At 38.8% G+C, this 25,143-nt stretch overlaps 1 protein-coding gene across 26 annotated transcripts in view; it reads left to right on the top strand.

Moving 5' to 3' along the window:
* SNX7 (sorting nexin 7) overlaps window positions 1-25,143 on the top strand; it is a 306,908-nt gene that overhangs the window by 36,642 nt on the left and 245,123 nt on the right. For 21 of the 26 annotated variants that reach the window (XR_014844668.1, XR_014844667.1, XR_014844669.1 and 18 more), the window contains exons 5-7: window positions 2,131-2,329; window positions 4,969-5,168; window positions 11,556-11,642. Coding sequence is in view for 23 of the 26 variants with exons in the window: in XM_085023877.1 (XP_084880003.1) it covers window positions 2,131-2,329; window positions 4,969-5,168; window positions 11,556-11,642 (486 nt within the window). In the remaining 3 variants the exon portion in view is untranslated. Of the gene's footprint in view, window positions 1-2,130; window positions 2,330-4,968; window positions 5,169-11,555; window positions 11,664-25,143 lie in introns of all 26 variants that reach the window. The other 5 variants (XM_085023880.1, XM_085023874.1, XM_085023878.1 and 2 more) reach the window with 2 other exon arrangements.

Below are 25,143 nucleotides of genomic sequence, written 5' to 3'. Positions count from 1 at the left end.
ACAACAGGAACCTCTAAATATCTTTTAAGTGATATGAATTTTAAGTAATAATGGATCAAGGCTTTTCAAGTTAGGATAGAATTTTTTATTGTATGGATGGATGGATAGATAGAGGGATAGATAATTTCCTTACTTTTCCTTCAATTAATGTGGAGTACCCTAATATCGAATACAGAAACCTTATATGTTCCTTTTCTTTTCTTCTATGAAGCTGTAACTCACCAAGAAGGATGACAGATAGGATAAATGGTCGATATTAAATACTTACCGACTGATGTTGAGTTTTCTCTCAGTTGTTGCCGGAGGGATAGAAGCTAAAAAGTGGTCTTGATAGGACTTGGTGTCTGGAAGTCCTGTGTGACTTATGTGAGATGAATTTGTGGCCTGACTCCAGACCCTTAGAAGCTGTCAGAAACATTCTCTGCCATCAATAGTTGCAGTAACAGCTTTGCCACCTGTGACTTGTGCTGTTTCCGATAATGCTTTGCTCTAGCAGATGATGTGGTAGCACTCCTGGATGGCTGTGTTGCCTGGTCAGGGATGGCATCTGTTATTATTTGCACACAAAATCATCCTGACATGGAGATCAACAAGTTGATATAGTTTGTGTTAAGACCTCAACAAAAGAAAGAAAGTCTGGACAAAAGATAATGTGTTATTTAATATTGGGGTAAATAATATATAATGTTATCTGTGGATTTGGTTGTCAGCATTGTTATGTATAGATTTGTGTGTGTGTATATGTTCTTTAACTTCTATTTGATCCCAAACCCATATTGAAACATGTGCCACAGCCATCATCAGAATCCCTTTTCCTCCTTCTCCGGGTTCTTTTTTAGTATGCGGTCCTTGTGAAGGGATGCTCTTGTGTGGTGTAGCCTTTTATAGCATCTCTACTTTGCAAGCCTGTAGCTCACCCTCCTTGGTTAACTGTGAAACAGCTAGTTACATATTTTATTAAAAGTCCCTCTCCAAAAATAGCCAGTGGAGATAGAGTCACAGCTTACCCAGGGAAGTTGGTTGAGGAGCGATGGTCAGGTTTGCCAGCCATGCTAGTGACTTTAAGAAGACAAAGCACAAAAGAAACAAACAAAAAAGAAGACAAAGCAGGTTAGGGCTTTGCAATGAAGCCCCTGCAGTCAGACTGGCGGGACTCTGATCCTTGTCCACCAGTGCATTGCTCTTGACCTCAAGCAAGCACTTTAACCATTCTGCGCCTCTGTATTCCTCTGTAAGATGAGAGTAATAATAGAACCTACTGCGTAGTGTTAATGTGAGTTACATATATAAAAATGCAAGGGAGTTATCATTGTGGCTCAGTGGTAAAAAACCCAACTAGTACCCATAAGGATGTGGGTTCGATCCCTGGCCTCACTCAGTGGGTTAAGGATTTGGCATTGTCGTGAGCTCTGGTGTAGGTCACAGACTTGACTCAGATCTGTCCTTGCTGTGGGTGTGGTGCAGGCCGGCAGTTCCAGCTCTGATTGGACCCCTAGCCTGGGAAGTTCCATATGCCATGGATGTGGCCCTAAAAAGACAAAAACAAAAAAAAAGCAAGTATTGTACCTGCAACATATGTAAATGTTAGCTATTATTATTATAAAATTTCATGGTGTTAACGAGTTATATAGATAAAAAAATGGAAGTATTGTACCTGTGGCATATTAAGCTCTTAATAAATGCTCGCTATTATTATAACTAATGAATTAATGGAGTTTTCCATTTTTTTTTCTTCTTGGGAATAGTTTAGACCCTGAGAAATCTCCTAATCATTTTTCTATTAAATTTCTGTTATAAAATCTAGAGTTCATCTGAAATCATCCTTTTGATCTTCTCCAGTATCTCTTTAAGCAAGATCCCCTCAATTAAACTGTTCTTGGAAGATCCATGCTCTGAGGCAGCATGTGGATGTGTTTTACATGAGAACTTTGAAAAGGAATATTATTAGCAAGGAGACCTGTACCCTAAATTCATCTATTTCAAATCAATAGTTTGCAAAAAGATGTATAAGAAACATGTTATTATCTTTATTTTATTCTTCTAATTAAGTTTCTTTTTTGTTGTTGGGTCTTGGCATATCATTGTTGCTTCATCACAAATACTGTATTTCTTTTGTTTGTTTGTTTCTAGGAGCTCTCTTCTCACAAGAAGCAAGGGCCTGGATTACTTAGCAGGATGGGGCAGACCGTCAGATCGGTGGCATTGTCAATGAGAGGAGTTAAAAGCCGCCCCGAGGAGTTCATGGAAATGAATAACTTTATTGAAATATTTAGCCATAAAATAAACTTGATAGATAAAATATCTCAGAGAATCTACAAGGAAGAAAGGGGTACGTAAAGTCCCTGAAATGGGATTTCAAAGTTGTTGACTTTCTGATGGATCTTTTACATGTATTGATGTAGTGGGAGCAAGACAGCATCAGCTTAGCATTTCTTTTTAGTTATTCTTAGGATTTCCATCTCTGCTTAGTGTCCATCTGTTATTGTTTATCTCTTAGAGCCTTTAAACGTATTAATCAGAGTCATTTTAAAGTCTAGTCTGATAATTCCAGCACCCCTGCCAAAGCTGGTTCTGATGCTTGCTTTCTCTTTCAGTTGTGTTTTCTGCCTTGTATGTCTTTTTTCATGGCAGCAGGACATGATGTACCGATAAAACGAACTGCGGTGAATAGGCAATAGGCGTTGGTGATGTGCTGAGGTGTGGGGGAGGGGCAGTGTGCTCGGAATCCTTGCTGAGGGTCTCAGGCTTTTAGTGAGGCTGTGCCCGTGGACTGGGAGCTTCACAAAAGTTTAGTTTTTTTTTGTTTTTTTTTTTTTTTTTTTTTGAGCTCTCATTTTCAAGGAGAATGCACAGTGGCCCGAACTTGAGGGCTTTCTTGGGCTTTCAGATGTGAAACCTGCTTGTCAAGATGTCATTGAAAACAATGGAATTTTTTAAGAAGTAGTTTTGGGAATCTAAGCTACATAGAGCATTTCATTCATAAACCATGAAGGATCTGGAGATCATAACTAGTGGTTTCTCTTTTTATATCTTATTCGATTGTTTTCTTTGATTTTGCTTTATTTTGTGTTCCTCAGCTTCTTTGGCAAATATGTATTGACCACATGTTATGCTGCTGCTTTGTGCTGAAGAGTTAAAGGGGTGATGAAACAGTACCTCCCTTGAGCTCATAGTCTTAGTTGACAAAGGAGTTATATTAACAGACAAATTACCATGCCCCCCCATTAAATGTTTGCACACGAAGGTGGTTTAAGTGCTATCTAAGCATTGTTTAGAATTTCAAGGAAGCTCTCTATGTAAAAGTAAATACTGCATGGGTTTAATGACACACAATGATATACACACAACTTGAGAGAAGAAATAAAGGAGAGCATTTTATTTTCTAGAAATATTAGCTATTATGGCATCGGGAGAGTGCAGTTTGGAGGGGCTCTCGTGTTCATTAAGCCTAATGTCTTCCTTAGGTGACAACTAATATTTCTATTGTTTTTACATTTTTAAAGTTTTTTTTCCCGTTTACTTGAACATGGAAACTTTTGAAATTCTAATAGTTTAGGAAAAAGTTTAATGTAGAGCAGTATGACATATTTCAACTAACCCTAATGAGTAGTAAGATTAAATACAGAGAATTTAATTATGTTGATATGAATAGTAGACCAAAAATCTCTCTGCGTATACATTCCCTGCCTTTGAAAAGCCATCTATCATTCAAAGTTGATAGCGTAAAAGCAAAAATATAAAAATACACAGATTTTAAATGAAATCCAAATTTTTGAATAAATGGCTTATCAAGCATTGAGTAGTCTTTTGTTCATCATTCTTTCATTGATATGAAAATATTTATTAAATACATTATGTATTAGGCTTTGAGATTAAAAAATAAGACTCAGCCCTGTTTTAAGGAGCATATGTCCTAGGAGTATGAGAGTTATGCAAGCAGTCATAATAGAGTGGGGTAATAGAAGTATTAAATTATGATAGGCTTTAATAGACATATAAAATTATAATAGGCTCACTGAAGACAAAGCATCTGAGAATCCCTTGGAACAGAAAGAGAAGAGATTTATTTGTGCTAGGACTTAAAAGATTAGAAGCAGTTTGTCAGATGATAGAAAATGGTAACGGGCAAGGAAAAAAGACATGTGCCGTGTTTGGGTTAGGAGAAATCATGAGCTGTTTATGAATGAGCAGTTGGCTTGGCTTGAATTAAAACTATCTTTGGGAGAGAATCGCAGAAGGTAGACCTGGAGAAGCAAGATAGGGACTGATCACAAAGGACTTTCTAGTCCAGCTAAGAAGCGTCCATGTTTCTGTACTGTGACAAAAATTGAAACAGGAAGAAGTGTTAGACGTCCCTTGCAGTATTGCAAGTTAGAGATGCTGATGACAATGGGAGTGAGGACAGATAGGTAGATAGTGGGTGGGTAAGTGTGTGGATGGTAGATGGAGAGGGAGGTGGGCAGATAGCTAGATGGATGGGTGGATAGATAGAAAATTATCAAGAGGGGTTGAATTGGTGGTTGGCTCTGTGCAGGTGTGAGTCTAGGATGGCCCCACATTCTTTGGCTTGGATCCCTGGAAGTAATTACCATTAAGTAAGACATGTAAACAGGAGAAGAGGGAAAAGAAGACGGGCTTTTTTTTAGGTCATGTTGCCTCTGAGACACTAGGTGTAGTTTGTTTGGTAGGCAGAAGTCCATGATAGATATGGGCGTCGTATACTTTATCTCCCAAGCCAGGGCTCTTTAGAGTACAAAAAAGGATGTTGTTATTGATTATGTCTGAACAGCAGTCATTCAAGGAGTGATCTGAGCAGAGTGGGATGGCAGGTTTATTTAATGAACAGTGATATCCTTATTCTTATGTTCATGGATGGAAACATGGGAGAAAAAGAAGGTCCTTTCTTATTGTCTGTACTGTGGGGATTTTGAAGACGTCTATAAATGGAAGACCTTAAATTTTTTTTAGACTATTTTGACGAAATGAAAGAATATGGCCCAATTCATATTCTGTGGTCGGCCTCAGAAGAAGATCTGGTCGATCCTCTAAAAGGTGTGGCCAGCTGCCTTGACAAGTGCTGTAAGGCCACTGAAAAACGGATGTCTGGACTCTCGGAGGCCCTACTTCCTGTCGTCCATGAATATGTGCTTTACAGTGAAATGTTAATGGTAAGAACACTGAGTTACAATTTTACCTTAGTCCCTGACCTGCTTAGGAGCTTTACAAAGGCAGTTTCTGTTACTGTTTGTTCATCACTGTCTTCTATTCTAGAAGAATGCTTTGCACGTAGCTGCTCATAAAAATTTCTTCACTGCCTGAGTGAACTGATGAGCAGAAGAACATGTTCATAAGAGACAAAAATGTTCAACAGTAGCGACACCAGTTTTTAAGATTCTACATAGAGTTGAAGCATCCTCAGGCCCAATTTACATAGGGAATAGGATGAGGTTTTCCAACCTTTCTAAAATTTTATTTTAAAAATGTTCAGCACTTTCGACATTTCTTTTCATGAAAGAGTTGCTTCTCTGCTTCTAGGTACATTTGATTTAGCAATATATTTGGTATCATTATGTAGAAAGCACTTGAGGAGGATCGTGCTGTTTGGACTGTCTTCCGGATGCTTCTGAAAAGAAATCCTTCGCATTAACATGTTCTCCTTTCACTCTTTGAAAAGGCTCTTATTCCCCTCCCATCCAAGGTTGGCATTTACCCTCCTCCCTTCAAGTGAAGGTTTTCAGATATTAGGATTTAGCGATGCTCTCTGCAAAGCTCATTTTTCCATCCACTATCGTCCTCTGCTCACAGTTGCTTGGGCAGTGGAATGGAGGACCCTCAACTTTCTGCTTTAGGGTGGTGGTGGAGGAAGAGTAGTAGTTCATTTATAGCCCATTTCTTCTGCCATTTATGCTTGGATCCGTGTCTGGCTTCTGTTTTCATGGACTCTTGATTTGGGGGGATTTAATGTCTTGCTTAGCCTTTCAGCATGAAATCCGCCTCTTTCATATCTGTCATGCTTAGGTTTTCCTTTCGCAGAATCAGTAAATGTTTTGTAGATGTTTTAAATTTCGGCTGTTGCTTGACTTTGTTGGGGTCCTCCCATACACAAGCCCTTCCTGCTCCCCGAACACCTCTGGGGTTACACCACTGAGGAGCCGAATCCTTGGCTGCCATCAGTTTTCTTGGCTGCATTCCTTTGGTTCCTTCGTTATTCATCTTCCTCTTGTGTGGCTGTTCAAAGAGATCTGATTTTTGTCATTAAAAATGTCATATTCTTTGCCCTTAATTAGACATGTTTCGCTCTTTATTATGTCAAGATGGAAATTGTGCAGTTGATGTCATGTATCATCAAAGATGTGGAAAGTTATAGCAACCAGAATGATTTTATAGGTCCTCATTTAATTGTATTATTTTGTAGCTTCCTAGGGTGTAATCAGTAGCAGTAATATTGCAGTTCTGGTTCTGTTTTATATTAGAATGTTTTCTTCAGTGCGAGCGAAGATAATGAAAAGTATACACCTTGATACAATCACTACGTTTCTGTAATTTTTACTAGTTGCCTTCCGAAGAAAACTCTTGCTAAAATATGTCCATGTATATGAAGCACAATGGTTCGTATTTATGGAAACACACCTTAAATAGCTGCGGCTAAATCATAGTATGTGCCATTGGGGTTAGAGAAAGGGAGAGGTTTCTGACATTGATGGCAATTAAGCATTGAAGTAAATAGAAAAGAATTAGTGAGAATTTGTTGAATTTTCTATTGATTTTTGAAAACAAATAAAACTAGAATGAGTTATTTTCGGGATGCTTTTTATCCTTAATGCCTCTCGGTTCTCAGATAATGTAGAGCCAGCTCCTCTGGTTCCCACTTAACTGATTTGTGTCTAGGTTCTTCCCCTCCTCCGAAAACACCCCAAAGACCTGCACCTCATTAAAGTCCTTCTCTTGTATGTCCTGTTCTCCCTGGTTGATTGGTTTTTCTCACCCAGAGTTAGTTTTATCTTTACCTTGAACTGTTAAGAACATTTGTGTTCAATATTACAATTTCATTATTTAATTAATACTATGAAAACCAGTGAAAGATGAGTACACATTTTTTCAAAAAATCCTTGTGTCTATGAAGCCTGAGTAGACCGACTTGGAAGAAAAATAAGTCAGCAAGGGAAAGACATTGTAAAAGACTGACAAACAAGATAAGAGATGCAGATGAACTCTGCACTCAACTTCCTTCCCGGGGTGTTTTCATCTGAGAGACACTGAAACATGACATCATGGTTATTCAAGAAAACTGTACTTTAATAAAATAAATTAAAAAAAAAAAAAAACAGGGCGGAACTCCTGTCAGTCAGAGAAGAGGCCATACTTACTTATCCAGAGCTTGGTTAATCGATTAATATTTATGTATTTTAAGCTAAATAAAATCTTAAGATGTGAATGCCCATGTCAGTTTTCTGCTTCATTACTGTAATTGACCTCGATTAACTATGCCTTTGGAGTCCAGGAAGAAGTCCAATGATGGGTGTTTTCAGGTGAGTGGCCCCTGGGACTCTTCAAATGCAGCAGCTTGTACCATAGCACACACCGTCAGTGCCCCCACTGATGTGTTGTTGTTTTGTTCTTTATTCTTTTTGAAGAACTGTACATGCACAGAGTGCTCAATCAAAACATATGTATTTTGTACATAAAATACATAAACCATTAAGATGTACATTGGTCAAACTAAAACGTTTATGAAAAAATCCTTTTAAATACTTGCTATCAATTTAGCTTCTAGAGATTTAATAAAAAAAAAAAATGAAGTCAGTATATCCCCTGATGACTAATGGCTTGGGGAGAGATACTGTATGTATTCTGAAATATATATTTTGTTATACAAAGATTTTTTATTTTTTATTTTTTTCCATTATAGTTGACTTAGTGTTCTGTCAATCTCTACTGTATAGCAGAGTGACCCATTCATATATATTCTTTTTCTCACATTACACTCTATCATGTTCCATCACAAGTGACTAGATAAAGTTCCCTGAGCTCTACAGCCGGATCTCATTCCTTACCTACTGCAAATGCTGTAGTTTGCATCTATTAACCCAAGACTCCCAGTCCATCCTACTCCCTCCCTCTTCCCCTTGGCAACCACAAGTCTTTTCTCCAAGTCCATGAGTTTATTTTCTGTGGAAAGGTTCATTTATGCTGTATACTAGATTCCAGATATAAGTGATATCACATGGTATTTGTCTTTCTGACTTATTCCACGTAGTGTGAGTGTCTCTAGTTCCATCCATGTTGCTGCAAATGGCATTATTCTGTTCTTTTTTATGGCTGGGTAGTATTCCATTGTGTATATATACCACATCTTCTTAATCCATTCATCTGCTGATGGACACTTAAGTAGTTTCCATGTCTTCACTATTGTGAATAGTGCTGCAGTGAACATACAGGTGCATGTATCTTTTTCAAGGGAAGTTTTGTCTGGATATACACCCAGGAGTGGGATTGCTGGATCATATGATAGTTCTATATTTGCTTTTTTGAGATATCTCCACACTGTTTTCCATAGTAGTTCTACCAATTTACATTCCCACCAACAGTGTAGGAGGGTTCCCTTTTCTCCACACCCTCTCCAACGTGTTATTTTTGACTTGTTAATGGTGACTCACCTGTAACCATTTTGACAGGTGAGAGGTGGTGCCTCATAGTAGTTTTGATGTGCATTTCTGTAATAATCAGTGATGATCATTTTTTCATGTGCTCGTTGGCCATCTGTCCATCTTCTTGGAGAAATGTCTATTCAGGTCTTTTGCCAATTTTTCAATTGGGTTGTTGGTTTTCTTGCTGTTGAGTTGTATAAGTTGTTTGTATATTTTAGAGATTAAGCCCTTATCTGTTGCATTGTTTGAAACTATTTTCTCCCATTCTGTACGTTGCTTTTTTTTTTTTTTATGGTTTCCTTTGTCCTTTGCTGTGCAAAAGTTTGTCAGTTTGATTAGGTCCCATTGGTTTATTTTTCCTTTCATTTCTGCTGCCTTGTGAGACTGACCTAAGAAAACATTTGTAAGGTTGATGTCAGAGAATGTTTTGCCTATGTTCTTTTCTAGGAGTTTGATGGTGTCTGGTCTTATGTTTCAGTCTTTAAGCCATTTTGAGTTTATTTTTGTGCGTGGTGTGAGGGTGTGATCCAGTTTTCCCAGCACCACTTACTGAAAAGTCTTTTTCCCATTTTATGTTCTTGCCTCCTTTGTCAAAGATTAATTGACCATAGGTGCCTGGGTTTATTTCTGGGTTCTCTATACTGTTGCATTGGTCTGTATGTCTGTTTTGGTACCAGTACCACACTGTCTTGATGACTGTGGCTTTGTAATATTGCCTGAGGTTTGGGACAGTTATGCCTCCTGCTTGGTTTTTGTTTCTCAGGATTGCCTTGGCGATTCTGGGTCTTTTATTGTTTCATATAAATTTTTGGATTTTTTATTCTAGTTTTGTGAAAAATGGCATGGGTAATTTGATAGGGATTGCATTGAATCTGTAGATTGCTTTGAGTAGTATAGCCATTTTTGCAATATTAATTTTTCCAACTCAGGGGCATGGACTGTCTTTCCATTTCTTTGAATCCTCTTTAATTGCCTTGATTAATGTTTTATAGTTCTCAGCATATAAGTATTTCACCTCCTTGGTCAGGTTTATTTCCAGGTATTTAATTTTCTCGGGTGTGATTTTTTTAAAAAGGTATTGTATTTTTATGTTCCTTTTCTAATATTCCATTGTTAGTATACAGAAATGACACCGATTTCTAAATGTTAATCTTGTATCCTGCTATTTTGCTGAATTCGTTGATCAGTTCAAATAGTTTTTGTGTGAACCCCTTAGGGTTTTCTATATATAGTATTATGTCATCTGCATAGAGTGACAATTTTACCTTTTCTCATCCAATTTGGATACCTTCTCTTTGTTTGTCTGATTGCCGTGGCTAGGACTTTTATGTTGAATAAAAATGGTGAGAGTGGGGGTCCTTGTCTTGTTCCAGATTTTAGTGGAAAGGCTTTCAGTTTTTCTCCATTGTGTATTATATTTGCTATGGGTCTGTTATAAATGGCTTTTATTATGTTAAGGTATGTTCCCTCTATACCACTTTGGTAACAGAGTTTTTATCATGAATGGGTGTTGGACTTTGTCAAATGCTTTTTCTGCATCTATTGAGATGGTCATGTGGTTTTTGACTTTTATTAATGTGTATAACATTGATTGATTTGCATATGTTGAACCATCCTTGTGAACCTAGCATGGAACCCACTTGGTCTTGTTGTATAATCTTTTTTATATGTTGTTGTATTCAGTTGGCTAAAATTTTGTTGAGAATTTTTGCATTTATATTCATCAAAGATACTGCCCTATAATTTTCTTTTTTGGTAGTATCTTTGTGTGATTTTTGTATTAGGGTGATGATGGCTTCATAGAATGTCTTTGGGAGTGTTCCTTTTTCTTCAAACTTTTGGAAAAGTTTAAGGAGGATGGGTATAAGTTCCTCTTTGTATGTTTGGTAGAATTCCTTTGTGAAGCCATCTGGTCCTGGACTTTGATTTGTAGGGAGTATTTTTATGACATCTTCAATTTCATTTCTAATGATCGTTCTGTTCAGTTGATCTATTCTTTATTCAGTGTGGGTGGGCCGTATATCTGTAGAAAGTTGTCCATTTCTTCTAGATTGTCAAATTTGTTGGCATATAATTGTTCATAGTATCCCTTATGGTTTTTTGTATTTCTGCAGTATCCATTGAGATTTCTCCTTTTTCATTTCTTATTTTGTTTCCTTGAGTTCTTTCTCTCTCTCCTCTTCTTGGTGAGCCTGGCCAGAGGTTTGTCAATTTTGGTTACCCTTTCAAAGAACCAGCTCTTGGTTTTATTGATTTTTCAAAACACTCTCTTTTAATGATTTCCTCTCTGATCTTTATAATTTCCTTCCTTCTGCTGACTTTGGGTTTTGTTTGTTCTTTTTCCAGTTCTTTTAGGTGGTAGGTTAAGTTGTTGATTTGAGATTTTTCTTCTTTTCTGAGGAAGGGCTGTATTGCTATCAGCTTCCCTCTAAACACTGCTTTTGCAGCATTCACGTAGATTTTGAATGGTTGTGTTTTCATTATCCTTTGTCTCGATGTATTTTTTCATTTCCCTTTTGACTTCATCATTGACCCATTGGGTTTTTTTTTAATAGCATGTTGTTTAGTCTCCATGTAGTTCATTTTTTCTCATTTCTTTTCCTGTGGTTGATTTCTAGTTTCATGCCATTGTTAAATTTATTGAGGTAATTTTGTGCCCAGTATGTGGTCAATCCTTGAGAATGTTCCATGTGCCCTTGAAAAAAATGTATGTTCTGATTTTTTTGGATGTAATGTCCTGAAAATTTCAGTTAAGTCTAAACCTTCTATTGTTATTTAGGATCTCTGTTGCATTATTGATTTTCTGTCTAGAGCATCTGTTCATTGATGTGAATGGGGTGTTAAATGCTCTACAAAGATTCTTAAAACTAAGTATAACCCATTTCATCCATGTATTTTAAAATCAAGGGTGTTATGAAAAGAAGAGACCAAATACAAGCGGAACTGGATTCCAAAGTTGAAGCTTTGACCTCTAAAAAGGCAGATACCGATCTGGTAAGCTTTAAATTTCTTGATGTAATTACATAGAATTCACTGTCTAAAATTTTTACTAGCAATGTAAAGCTCTATTACATGCTTGTTTTTAACCATTCAGCAAATGACATTAAATTTTCTTCCAAAAGTCTATTATACACTGAGTCCAGAGTTTATAAGCTAAAGATGCTTTTCTGATTTTCTGTCTTATATTTTCTCTTACAATGAGCTAAGTATGACGTTAATGTTTTTTAAAAAATTAGAGTGTTCAAAGAAGGTATGGAAAAAAGTACTGACATTGTTTGAAAAAGTAAGTACTCAGTCGATAAATCTACTTTTTGCTAAATTGGTGTTTTTATGCATTTTTTCCTCGTTATTATAAAATTCTTTACAAAGGAAGTATCTTTGTTTTCAGGCTTAATCCATTCATAAAAGTAATACTTTATAGAAATTTTCAAACATTAAAAAAGGTTTAATAATGTAAGAACTCACATGCCCGTCACTGGGATTCATTTATCTCCAGCACTTTGCCTAGGTTTTTTTTTTTTTTTTTTCCTTCTTTTTTTTTTACAGCCACACCTGTGGCATGTGGAAGTTCCCAGGCTAGGGGTCAGATCAGAGCTGCATCTGCCAACCTATTGCACAGCTGTAACAACACTGAATCCAAGCCACATCAGTGACCTATGCAGGCAGTGAAGGATCCTTAACCCACTGAGCGAGGCCAGGGATTGAACCCACATCCTTAGAGACACTATCTCGGGTTCTTAACCCACTGAGCCACAACAGGAATTCCTTGCCTAATTTTTTTCATCTTCTTTTTCTCCCCCCCCCCCTTTTTTTTTTCTGAGTAATTTCCGGCTGTTATATTTTCACCCACGATAGGTTAGTACTTATATTTTATCGTCTTTGTGTATTTTCAAAGGAATGCTGTCAGATCACAATTATTATTCTCATTTTTAAATTGAGGAAGAGGTTTGAAAGGTGGAGTAACTTGCCCAAGTTAACATAGTTCTGGAAACAGAAGTAGAATGGGAGATGGTGGCATCACTCGTCTCCCTCAGAACGTGCTGCCTCTCTTGCAAGTATAAATGTGGGGAAGATTGCTCAGTGCTTTGCTAACTTTTACTGTGTTCTCTGTGAAAGAGACTTTCCCTTTTTTTTTTTTTTTTTAATTTAAGGATTTAGATTAGTATTGAGCACACTTTTGTCAGGTGAATGGGGAAGTCTTTGAAATCCCCACCCTGTTACTCCATAGCCCCCATCCCCCAGCCCACCTGGGCTTGGGACTCACCTCCTTTCTCCCTGGTTTAATTTTCTCTCTAGCTTGTATAATTTTCTAAAAAAAAATATGATTTTACTTCTGATTTTCTTTCTTATCTTTCTTTCTCTCACTCCCCATCCCTACTCCAAACACTCTCAGAGAACAGGAATTTTTTTCATTGTTTTCTGAAGTGTCCTCAGCCCAGAGAACAGTGTCTGGTATGTGGTAGTCACTAAGTAAATCTTGTGAATGAGTGAAAATTGCAGTGATTGCCCTGATTCATAAAAACACATTGAAGGCTTGAAGGAGTTCCCTTCGTGGCTCAGTGGTTAACAAATCCGACTAGGAACCATGAGGTGGGGGGTTCAATCCCTGGCCTTACTCAGTGGGTTAAGGATTCAGTGTTGCCGTGAGCTGTGGTGTAGATTGCAGACACAGCTCAGATCCTGTGTTGCTGTGGCTGTGGTGTAGGCTGGTGGCTACAGCTCCGGATTGGACCCCTAGCCTGGGAACTTCCATATGCCGCAGGAGCAGCCTAGAAATGGCAAAAAGACCAAAAAAGAAAGAAAAAAACACATTGAAGGCTTGAAACAATAAATCTCTGCAAAATCAGACTATCTATAAAACATGGAGATTTCAGTGATTATGAATTACCCATATGTTTCTTAACTATGTTTACTTTTCAAACTCAGATTTATTTTCCCGAATGGAATGTGGGTGGGGAATGGTGAACTCCTATGGACAGAGTTGGGAGGATGGGATCTGTGAGAGGGACCAACAGAAAGCATAGAATAAATGGAATTAAGGCTAAAGGAGAAAATCACCTTCGCTTTTACCTCAGAATGAGGCAAAAAAATAGGAAATCCAAGATTAACCTTCCCAATACAATAAAGAGTGTATGCATAATTTTAAAGAGTCAGTTGCAAAGAACAAAAGTGGGTAAGCACATGTACAAAAATTGTAATCGTAACTTTGGAACTATAGAGTTTTTTAATTTGTTCAATAATTTTTAAAGATACTAAAATTTGTGATAAAATTTTGCCCTTGACCAAATACTAGAAAAAGTACAGTATCTTAAAGTTTAAGGAGAATAGTAAAATGGCTTAAAAAGCAAGCATCTGTTCAGAATGGCTTATATTCGTATTTTAAATTGAAAAGAAGAGTAGTTGGGATTGTTCCAACCACAAAAACACGGGAAAAAATAGCTTGGGCCCAAATATGGCTAGGCTTTCCCAACTCAACTAAAGCACATTTTTTCCTTTTCATTTGACTTGCAAATATTTTGTCTTTTGCTTTATAAAAATTTCCTTGCCATCTCATTATAACCTGATGATCCATCTGTATTTATGATTTCATTTTGTGTGTATGTGACAGGTCCACTATAAAAGTATTTACCTAGTTAGCTGCTATGTTGTAAGATTTGAAAACCTGAGACTTTCATTAACTATGTTATATTCTGTAAGATCATTTTTATTAACATTTGAAACAGACATTTAATAGAGACATTACAAGTATCTTTTTGTTACCCATCAAAAAGCAGATCCTTCCTCAAATCAGGGACTAATTTAATGATTTGTGAATGGCACCATTTCCATTTTCAAGCAATTTATTTGTTTACAGACCTCACTTCCAGATCCCTGTGTGTTATGGTGATATCTTTGGGAGAAACCTTCCAGGTTACTCTCAGAATGAACCTGCTAAGATTGGTCACAGTACAACCAAAGGAAGGGAAGTTGCTTAGAAATATGCAGGATAGGGTCACCATGGAAACACGCCCTTGTAAGGTCCTTCTAAGAAGCCCTCCTTTGCAGTCACCATGGCGACCCTGGCAGAGAACTGAATAGAGCAATCTAGCCTGGTTGTTTACCATGGCAACTCAAGCAGGGCCACTTTGGAAACAACCCTGGGGCCATTTCTATGGAGACCTGCTGGAGCCCCCTTCAGAGGCTCCATCAAAGTCACCTTTGGGTGGGGACGCTATATGCAAACCCGGCAAAGCAGCTCATAATGAAAAGGTTTGTGAAACGAAGCTCTACCTAGAAGGGCAAAGACTAAGAGAGAGTTATAATTATTGGGCAGAGATAGAGCAGTGACGTGATGCAACATTCCAGAGGTTGTATGAGACATACTAGATAATCTTTATGTGGGCTATGCGGCATGCAAACAGGAAGCTCTTGCCTTTCACCTTGCCTGTAACCTTGTATCTGCTATAAATTGGCATTATTGTTACTTTTCCTCATCACACAAATATGCCCACAAAAATGATGTGTTTTGTTGCAAACTAAAATAATGTTTTATAATGAATTCTTTTTTTTATTGCCTGAGTAGTTATAAAGTGGCTCCTTCTTAGAGCATGTAGTTTGTAAATCTTATCTCACAAAACAAAATAATAAAAGTAATGGTTTTGAAGTGATCTAAATTCAGAAAACTCATTTGAAGTTCAGTTCAGCTCTTCATTTAGAGTCTTGTCATTTAGGCTTTGGAATTAGATAGACCTAGGATCAAATCCTGGCTTATCTGCTTATTATGTCTTAAGCCACATTTCCTATCTTTTTAAAGCCTTATTTTATCATGTATAATTTGGGGAAATTATTACTACCTTTCTAATAGGCTTGTTCAAGGATCAAATGCTACAATGCAGGTGAATTATTTGGATCATAGAAAACACTCAGGGTTCGTTAGCTATTGTTACTTTGATGTCTTTACAGAAGTAATATTTGAGATGGGTCCTGTAAAATGAGTCAGAAATTGCTCCTTGAAGACCCAGTGAGTGGATACTATGAAAAGGAAAGCTCAAAAAAACTGTGCTATAGTGTACAGCTCTTTTAGAATTGGTCCTTAGGAAAAACAAAAAAACAAAAACAAAAAACTCTGCTACCCTGAGGAGCTCCCATTGTCTAGCGAGCAGGGTGCTGGGGAGATGAGAGATGTGGACTTTGATGTGGGCTGCGGTCAGATGGGAAGGGAGCCTTGTTATTTGTCAGGATTAGGAATGTGGGCTTTATCCTTGGGGCTGTGTGGATCAGCCAGAGCCTGAACTGAAGAGGTGGTAGTGGATTGCAGAGAAGAGAAATTTGAGAGAGATGTAGGTGGAGGATAGAATCTGAAGCACTTAGAGAATGAGGGCAGGCCTTATTGCAAGTGGTTAGTGACCCTTGACATGCCTAGCTTGTAAGGAAGGCAGACTGTGGCTCTATAACCTGTACCATGGCAGAGAGAAGGAAGAATGAAAATGGGAGATGTGCAACTTTCCGTCACGATAAGATGACGTTTAAGGGAGAAGTATTCAACAAAAGCCTTTCAGCAAGTGTTGTTGGGTACCTCACATATACAAGATGCTATTCCAAACACTAGGGAAACAGTGGTCAAGAAAACAGGCCCTTGGAGTTCCTGCTGTAGCACAGTGGGACCGAAGGCATCTCTGCAGAACTGGGACACAGGTTCGATCCCCAGCCTAGCACAGTGGGTTAAGGATCTGGCATTGCTCCAGCTGTGGCATAGGTCACAGCTATGGCTTGGATCTGGGAACTCCATATGCCCTGGGGCATCCAAAAGAGAAAAAATAAATAAGAACACAGGAAAGATCTTAAGAAGAAGGTGATTGTGTAAAACCTGAAAAAGGTAAGTTCTGGAAGCACGTGAATACCTGGGAAAAGACCATTTTATGCAGTGCAAAGTGGAAGTACGCCTGCGTGTTTCATGCAAAGCATAGAGACCACAGTTGCTGGACCGGAATGAGAATGCGCAAGCAGAAGAGTCGTGGGAAATGAGGTTGAAGAGGTACCCAGGGATCTGTTCGCGAAGGGTCTTGTAAGACTTGGTCTCAACGGGACAGGAAGAAGCATTGGAACAGAGGAGCGACCTGATCAGACCTGTTCTAAAGCAATTACCGTGCTTGGGAAAGACAAAAGCTAATGTGTTTATGGATGTGCATGAGATGCGAGAAGGCCAGAGCTGGAGACCAGCTCTTACAGTCCCGGTGGACGTGGTGTGAAGTGATCAGATTCTGAGGATATTTTGAAGACAGAGTTGGTTGCTATTTAGTGGACTATGAAATTGTCACTGGACAAGAACTATCTTGAGGTTTTTGGACTGAGCAAGCAGAAGTTAAGAGTTGGCACTGACTTAGCCAAGACTTTGGGAAGAACAGCTTTAGTGAGAAAGATGAAGAAATTAGATCTGGTTGTATAAGGTTGATGTGCCTATCAGATACTCAAGTGAGATGTTGAGTAGGGAGTTGCATATAGAAATCCTTAAAAAAAAAAAAAAAAAAAATCCAGAAGTCAGGGGATGGATCCAGCTGAAGATATATATTTGGGAGTTATTAGTGCATAGTCATTAAAGCCATGGCATTTGTTGCAGTCTAAAGGATGAGAACAAAAAAGGTCCCTGATGGTAACCTTATTTAAAGGTTCATATGCTAACATTAAACATTAGAGAAGGAGGAAGTTCCCCTTGTGGCTCAGCGGTAACGAGCCTGACTAGTGTCCATGAGGATGCAGGTTAGATTCCTGGCCTCTCTCAGTGGGTTAAGGATCCAGCATTGCTATGAGCTGTGGCACGGGCTCGGATCCGGCATTGCTGTGGCTGTGGTGTCGGCTGTGGTGTAGCTGCAGCTCTGATTCGATCCCTACCCTGCCCTGGGAACTTCTAAATGCTACAAGTGTGGCCCTAAAAGAGCAAAAAAAAAAAAAAAAAAAAAAAAGTTAAGGAAAGACTAGTAAGGAGAAAGAAAGAAAACTTGTACAGCTTTGGCTGTTGGTAGACAGTTGGACCAGTAAGATGAAATAAACATTTATTTGGGTCATTCAGCATTCTTAACCACTTCTCCATTTTGTGAGACATTTATAAAACAGCTTGATACAAAATAATTGAGTGTAGACAATAACATATTTTAAGAAAGATTGAGAGTTATATGCTCTGATAAAGAAGATGTTCAGTGAAATAGATATTCAGAGTAACAAAATTTCTGCTGTGGAGATGAAGGTATAACAATGATTGAGATTATGAGGAAAATTCAGATATTTGGAGGAACTTGTGGTTTTTGCAGTTTAGTTATACGTTTTCAGAGTCAGAGCTTCTGTGTGAAAATGCTTATTCACTTCACTGTTTAAGATAAATAAGGTTCATCTGTGGTGCTAAATAATGCTGCATATCCATCTTATTTTTATTTTTATTTTTGAATGGATGATTTATAGTTTGCCACTCAAAGCAGCATTCAAATATAAATGAATATGAATACATCTGACATTTAGCAATATGTGCATGGAATCTGAGAGTTGGATGTAGATATAATGCCATAGCTGTTTAGCAGTGTATTTATGTGAGCAAAAAGAAAAAAATGCATTTTCATAAGATCGTTATAGTCTGCATTTGCATACAGCCACATTCGGAAGCTACCAGCAGATAACCAAATTTATTTAAACTGGTCCTTGCTCTGTATGAGCTGCTATTTTTGAACCAGTATTTTACTCTCATCCTCAAATTGTGGTTATTAATCTTCAGATGATCTTGATAGTGTACTAAATGCTGTGCGGAGCAAGACTGCCTGCTCTTTAAGCTTTACAGAAATGCTAACACTGATACAGCCTTTTTTTTTGGGGGGGGGGGGTGGCGAGGTTGGCTCTACCTTTTCTCAGATATTTGTTGTCCACTCCCCTGACTTTTTAACAAATGAGGCCTTTCTCTGGTCCTCATTTTCTAATATCTATTTTTCTCTCTCTGCTGCTTTTTTGTCTGTATCTACGCGTGCATCTCATGTACACAAAGATACACTCGTATACATATACACATACTCAGAGAAGGACATGATGCTCTCCAGTGGAAGGAAAAAGAGCTTTCTTCTTTATGTTCCCTTTTATCCATTTATCCTAGAAGGCATCCAGCAGATCTTACCTAACATCTCATTGGCCAGAGTCATGAAAAGTCCATGATCAAACCAGTTACTCGGAGTGGGAATGTGACCAACAGAATTGACTTGGACCAGCCACAGGCTGTCCGCTGATGCAGATACCTTGAAAAAGCTGAGGCTCTCTCATGTAGTAAGAAGGGGGTGAGCAATGGGTTCTGGGTAAACAGCCGTTTAATGTTTGCCTGACATACGCAGTGTAGCAGTGTATTGGAGTCACACACACACGGCACACTGGGAGTCTGGATGAATGAGTGATGCTATAGTCAAGAAGGCCCTCGACCCAGAGCAAAGCACCAGGCAGTCCCTAGAATCCATCTCCCTCTGTACCTTCCCTGGCAAGCCTCTCATTCAAGGCATCATTGGTTGAAATGGGTGGTAAAAATTATCCATGTGCTGCTATTTATATAAAATTGTAAAAGATAATAATGAGTATTTGATTAAATAGCAAAAGAAAAAAATCATGTCTACCCTATGAATAAGAGCCTGTTGAGCCTGGGCTCTCTATTTGGAATTTTACCATGTTATTTTACCCTCTGTCATTTATCTTATGCCCCTGGCATTGCAAGTAGAGCAGTCTCTGAAGAGCATTTAATAAGAAGTCTTAAACTCGACTGCAGAGTGGGCATGTGATTTCAGCCACAGGATCATGTGCCTTGTAGTTTGGGGAAGGTTACTTAACTTGCTTTAGTTTCCTCCAGGGTGAAAATTGTGAGTAATATCTTCCTTAGAGTATTGTTAAATCAGCCTATGAAAACTCTTAGCCAGCACCTAATCAGTGTTACAGTGTAAATATTTTGTACTTGAAGTATACTTTGGGTGTCTCATTCTTCTAGATCAAAGTTTGGAAAGTGGTAACAGTTTCCTGCTTGCTAGACCTTCCAATTGTTTTTGTTTTGTTGTGTTTAGAAAAGAGGCAGCAAGTATCTTGAGTTGAATAGTGACCTTGCCCCAGTTGGTTGCTCTAGGCAATTAAATAATTTAAGATGTATATGAATATAGACTGACTATTAAAAGGTTGTGTTTGGGACTCCAAACAATTGTTTTACCTAAACAATACCTGGTATTGTACAACTGATCTGTATGGTTCTTGAAGAAGAAGAACCAGAAATCCCTCTATGATGAATGTAAAGGAGGGACTAATTCTCCTTTTCCTTTAGGAGGACTCCTGAGAAAAGTTTCATTTATGTCCCAGCACCAGCAGTAGGATTTAACTTCTCCTGAGCCATTAGCTTGTTTGCAGCATCTACACATCTTGGGTTTTATACCTGTTCCTACCCCACTCTTTATCTCACTTTTTACATGAGTTTCTAGACTGTGAGGGCCCCAATTCTGATCTAGTTATATCTAGCAATTATGTCTTCTCTGTGTCCAACTCAGCCCTGGCTTTACCTTCTTTTTCTCTTACTCTTACTTTCCTTTTGTGCCAATGAGTTTCCTTACTACATTTAAACTAGTTGCAGAGTCTTAATTTTGGAAGCCATCTTCAATCTATTATGGAACAAATAAGAAACACTAAAAAATAGGGACTCTAGGGGTAGATTATTCCAAATAATTTTGAAGATCAACATCTAATTTATAATATTTTTTGACCAAAAAAAATGCATTTGGGGTTATTTCTTTGGGAATCCACCAACACCAGCATCTCTGTTGTGACTACAAACTTGGGCACTCTCTGATTCATATGAACTGTTAACCAGAAAATGAATCGGGAGATGTCTGAGGATGAGGTGAAAAACGTGTACTATGTCCAGAATTTTTGCCCATGGAATTTGCTCAAGGAAGTTATTAAATAGTAAGGCTTACTGATTTGAAAAGAAAGAAAAAAAAAAAAAACACAGAAACTTACAGTCTCGATGAATAAGAAGGCTTTGTGTACATTTGTGGTGGGTGACAGTGAAAGGTGGTAAAAGACAATGAAAACTGTAGAAAAAGAGAAGTGGCATTGTTGGAAGTGATTTTCTAAAGAAAGATTCTAAGTGCTGTGTTTTCTCTAGGAACATTTTTCCCCCCACTGTCTTAACTGCAACAGAAAAAGTAACAGATGGATAAGTAAGAGGAGTGGTTTAAAATTCCAGTCATTTCTTCTCAGGATTTAAGAAATTCTACTTATAGTGTCCTTGCGGATTTGTGGTTCGGTTTGTGGAGTTCTGCCTACCGTAGATGGAATATTTTACACAGCTGTCCCATATAGGAACTCAAAATAGATTCAATTTCCTTTTAATTTAGACTTTTTGTTAATAAGAAATGTTTCCTAAGGGTCTGTCTTCCATATCTCTTTGGCTCCTGGCCCTGCCTGGGCACTCAATAAATATTTGATTATGCCTAGAACAGGAACACACTGGGAGTCTGAAGCCTGGAGAGGACTTTGATTCACTTTGCCTTAGCTTGTGACCTTAATCAGACATTAAGTATTCTTTATCCACGAACATGCAGAAATAATGCTTTCTTTGAAGAAACTTTTTTTGAAGATGCATTAATGTTTATAAATCTAGAGCTTGTGTCAGTAAAAGTTTTGGTAAGCTAGAAGAAAATGTAAAAGAATAATATATTGGCGAATATGTAATGACATATCATAAAACATTATTTAAAGCATGAATCATTTAAATAGTACTTCTAAAAACAAAATATTATATTTCTGCAAAGAGCAGAACTGGTAGTTTTTCTTTTAGTACAGTGCCATATCACTTTTTTTTTTTTTTTTTTTTTTTTGGTCTTTTAGGGCTGCACCCAAGGCATATGGAATTTCCCAGGCTAGTGGTCAAATTGGAGTTACAGCTGCTGGCCTACACCACAGCCACAGCGACATGGGATGTGAGCTGTGCCAGTGACCTATACCACAGTGCACGGCAGCACCAGATCCTTAACCCACTGAGCAAGCCCAGGGGTCGAACCATGTCCGCTTGGATCCTAATCAGGCTTGTTATCACTGAGCCACAATGGGAACTCCCATATCACTAAGTGAATTTTGATCTATTATATTTCTAGGCTTTGGAGAGTAAGCTTTTTCTGTTAAACCCTAATCAATAGAAGAGTAAATTTAGGGGACATGCCGCAATCCTGTAGCACCATTCAATTTTCAGAGTTTCCACACCCAAACAGGTGCTTTCCTTTCTGAAACATATTTTGCATTTATTTAGTACCCATCGTATGCCAGGCACCATGCTAATAATTTATGTAGACTATCCAATGAATAATTCTGTATAAGGTGAGTGTAACTTATTCCCATGTTTGTAGATGAGAAAATTGGGGCCCAGATTGTCAATCGGGGAAGAGTTAGGCGTTCCCTCCCTGTCTAAGCACTTTGTGGTGGGGAAACTGCAGTGACCAAGACTGACAAAGCCCCTTTCCCCAGGGAAATACGGTCTCACAGAGGGAGAGTAAAGGGAGAAATAGTAAAAGACCATGATAATTTCAGAAAGTGATTAGTGCTGTGAAGAACGTGAAACGGGCTAGTGTGATGGAGAACAGCAGGAGGGAAGAGAACACCTTTCTGAGGTGACACGGAGAGGAGTGCTGAGTGACGGCAGGGGCGGGCCTTCCAAGGTTGAGGACATGTGTGCTCAGAAGCATCCGTGCAAAGCTCTGAAATGAGAGTTAGCCCCACGTACTCCCTGAGCTTAAGCATATGTGGTGTGGTGAGCATGTAGAGAATGAAGGGGGAGCAGCCAGGGCCTGAGGACTGAGCAGGCAGGATGGGAACACATAGGCTGTGGGTTCCATTGCAACTGCCGTGGGAAGCCACTGAAGTGGGAGGAATGATGATTCGGTGTGTTACATGCTTTAGATTAAAAATCGTTATTGGAGTTCCCATCGTGGCGCAGTGGTTAACGAATCCAACTAAGAACCATGAGATTGTGGGTTCGATCCCCGGCCTTGCTCAGTGGGTTAACGATCCAGTGTTGCCGCGAGCTGTGGTATAGGTTGCAGACGCGGCTCGGATCCCGTGTTGCTGTGGCTGTGGTGTAGGCTGGCGGCTACAGCTCCGGATTGGACCCCTAGCCTGGGAACCTCCATATGCCGCAGGAGCAGCCTAGAAATGGCAAAAAGACCAAAAAAAAAAAAAAAATTTGTTTTATTGCAGTAGAGTTGATTTACGATATTGCCTTAGTTTCAGATGTACAGCAGAGTGATTCAGTTATGCATACATATATGTGTATTTTTTAAGATTTGTTTCACTTATAGGTTATTACAAAATATTAATATAGTTCCCTGTGCTATACAGTATGTCCTTGTTTATTTTATGTGTATAGTGTTTATATGTTAATCTTGACAGTGTGTAGTTAGAAGTCTCCTTCACGCTAAAATAGTTCTTTCATCTTTCCTTGACTTTTGTGACCATTATGCTGAAGATCGCAGGCCTATTATAGTCTAGAATACTCCAGTATGAACTTTTCTGACACTTCCTATGATTAGGTTTAAACTGTCAGTTTTGTTTTTGTTTTTGGTCTTTTTGCCATTTCCAGGGCCGCTCCCACGGCATATGGAGGTTCCCAGGCTAGGGGTCTAATTGGAGCTGTAGCCATCGGCCTACACCACAGCCACAGCAGTGCAGGACCTGAGCTGCATCTGCAACCTACACCGCAGCTCACGGCAAAGCCAGATCCTTAACCCCCTGAGCAAGGCCCGGGATCGAACCCACAATTTCATGGTTCCTAGTTGGAGTCGTTAACCACTGAGCCACAATGGGAACTCCAAACTGTCAGTCTTTGACAGGGATATAACTCAAGTGATTTATTGTCGGGTAGCACATGGTTTTTATTTGTGCTATTAATGATACACTCTTTAATCATTTGACTAAGGCGAGAGCTGCCCAGCTTCTCCACTGTAAAATCAGTCCTTTCCCATTGCAATTAATAAATGTTTTGGGGGAAGGTACTTTGAGACTATAATTATATTGTTCCTTATCTCTAAACTTTAAATTGATTGTGTGTGTATGTGTTCTATTATGGTTTTCTATTTTAGTCAGTGGGATTTAGTCCTTTCCTATCACTGTGTATTTTGGTATAAATTGTCTCCAATTTGGCCCCAGTAGGGTCATCTTCGCACCTCCTCCTCCCCCACGTTTTGACATAGTCTTTGCCTTCTTGGTGTCTTTCTGATACAACAGGACATTCTAGACTCTTCTTGTCCTTGTCTTGCTCCAGCCCTGGGATCAGCCATTTCTCTAACGAGCTCTGATTAGTTTTAACAGAGAAAATTATATTTAGAATACAGTGTCTTGGCATTAGATATGTTCATTGCTATTTAGGTATTTTTAGTCTAAGACCTGAGTGGACAGAGACAGGAACTATATTTACGTATCATCATACATACACATTTTAATATCTATACCGATTTGCCTATTTATATAAAGAACAACCATTTCATATCAGTACCTCCCCTTTGAGTCCAATATCATGAGAGTTAATTCTAGATGACTTTCCATATTTGTATTTCCTTTTCTGAAAATGAGAAACAGGATCCCAGTTGCCTTCACATACCTACTTAATCAATGCCGTTTGTAACCAGCCTTGCCTAGCTCATGTCATCTTGCCTAAGTGGAGACTCCTCGCCCCACTCTGGTTTCCACACTGGCACTGGACCACACCCACACAAGGGCACCCTCTTTACCAGCTTCTAGGCTTCTCTTGTTCCTTGCTAGTCTTCACTCCTCCACGCTGCCCATGGGCAGGCAGTGTGCACCATTCTCACCCTGCTTGGGCTGTTAATTCCCACTCCAGACCACTCTTTGCAGGGACTGCCTCAACGTCCTGTTAATGCTTTGGCATCCTGCTCTGGGCCACCGTGACTTTGCCTCCCTTCCTCCTCTAGCATGGGCACCAGCCTTGCTCCCTCCTACCGAATAGGCTTGAGGACGGAATGGGTCAGGTGGAGAAAGGGAAAAGAGAGTGATGAGGTTGCTTTCGAGGGCTCCCTCTGTTTCCTGCATCGGAAGCAAAAGAGCTATTGAGTCCTGTGTGATGGGAGGGAGACGATGAGGGCCTAAGTAAGGTGGGACCAGGGGAGATTTTAATAAGAAAGGATACGTGATTTGTCCAGACTTATACAACTTGGTAAATAGGAGAGCCGGAACTGTGACCTGGCACTATACTCCCTGGTCTCGTATAAATACTAGTTTGTTTTTTTCTGATAGAGGGTTCAAAGTCTAAAAAGCTGTGACAGTTTGAAGGCAGATAACAATCATATTCTACTAAAATCAAAACCAAAAAAAAAAGTTGAGTGTGTTTTTAAATCCCCAAAATATACATTTATTTACAATTCACAATAAGTTGGAAATTGCAACTTGGAAACGCTTTGGGACATGTGGAGCTATGTCCTTAGTTGAAATTCTTTTTTCCTTCTTCCAAGGT

The sequence above is a fragment of the Sus scrofa genome, chromosome 4 (genome assembly GCF_054392235.1).
Source record: "Sus scrofa isolate SSC_HxYL_T2T_F1_AM1 chromosome 4, Sscrofa_HxYL_maternal_Yorkshire_Landrace_v2.0, whole genome shotgun sequence".
NCBI lineage: Eukaryota > Metazoa > Chordata > Mammalia > Artiodactyla > Suidae > Sus > Sus scrofa.
The sequence above is the reverse complement of the archived record's forward strand: the minus strand, read 5'-3'. Positions and strand labels throughout refer to the sequence as shown.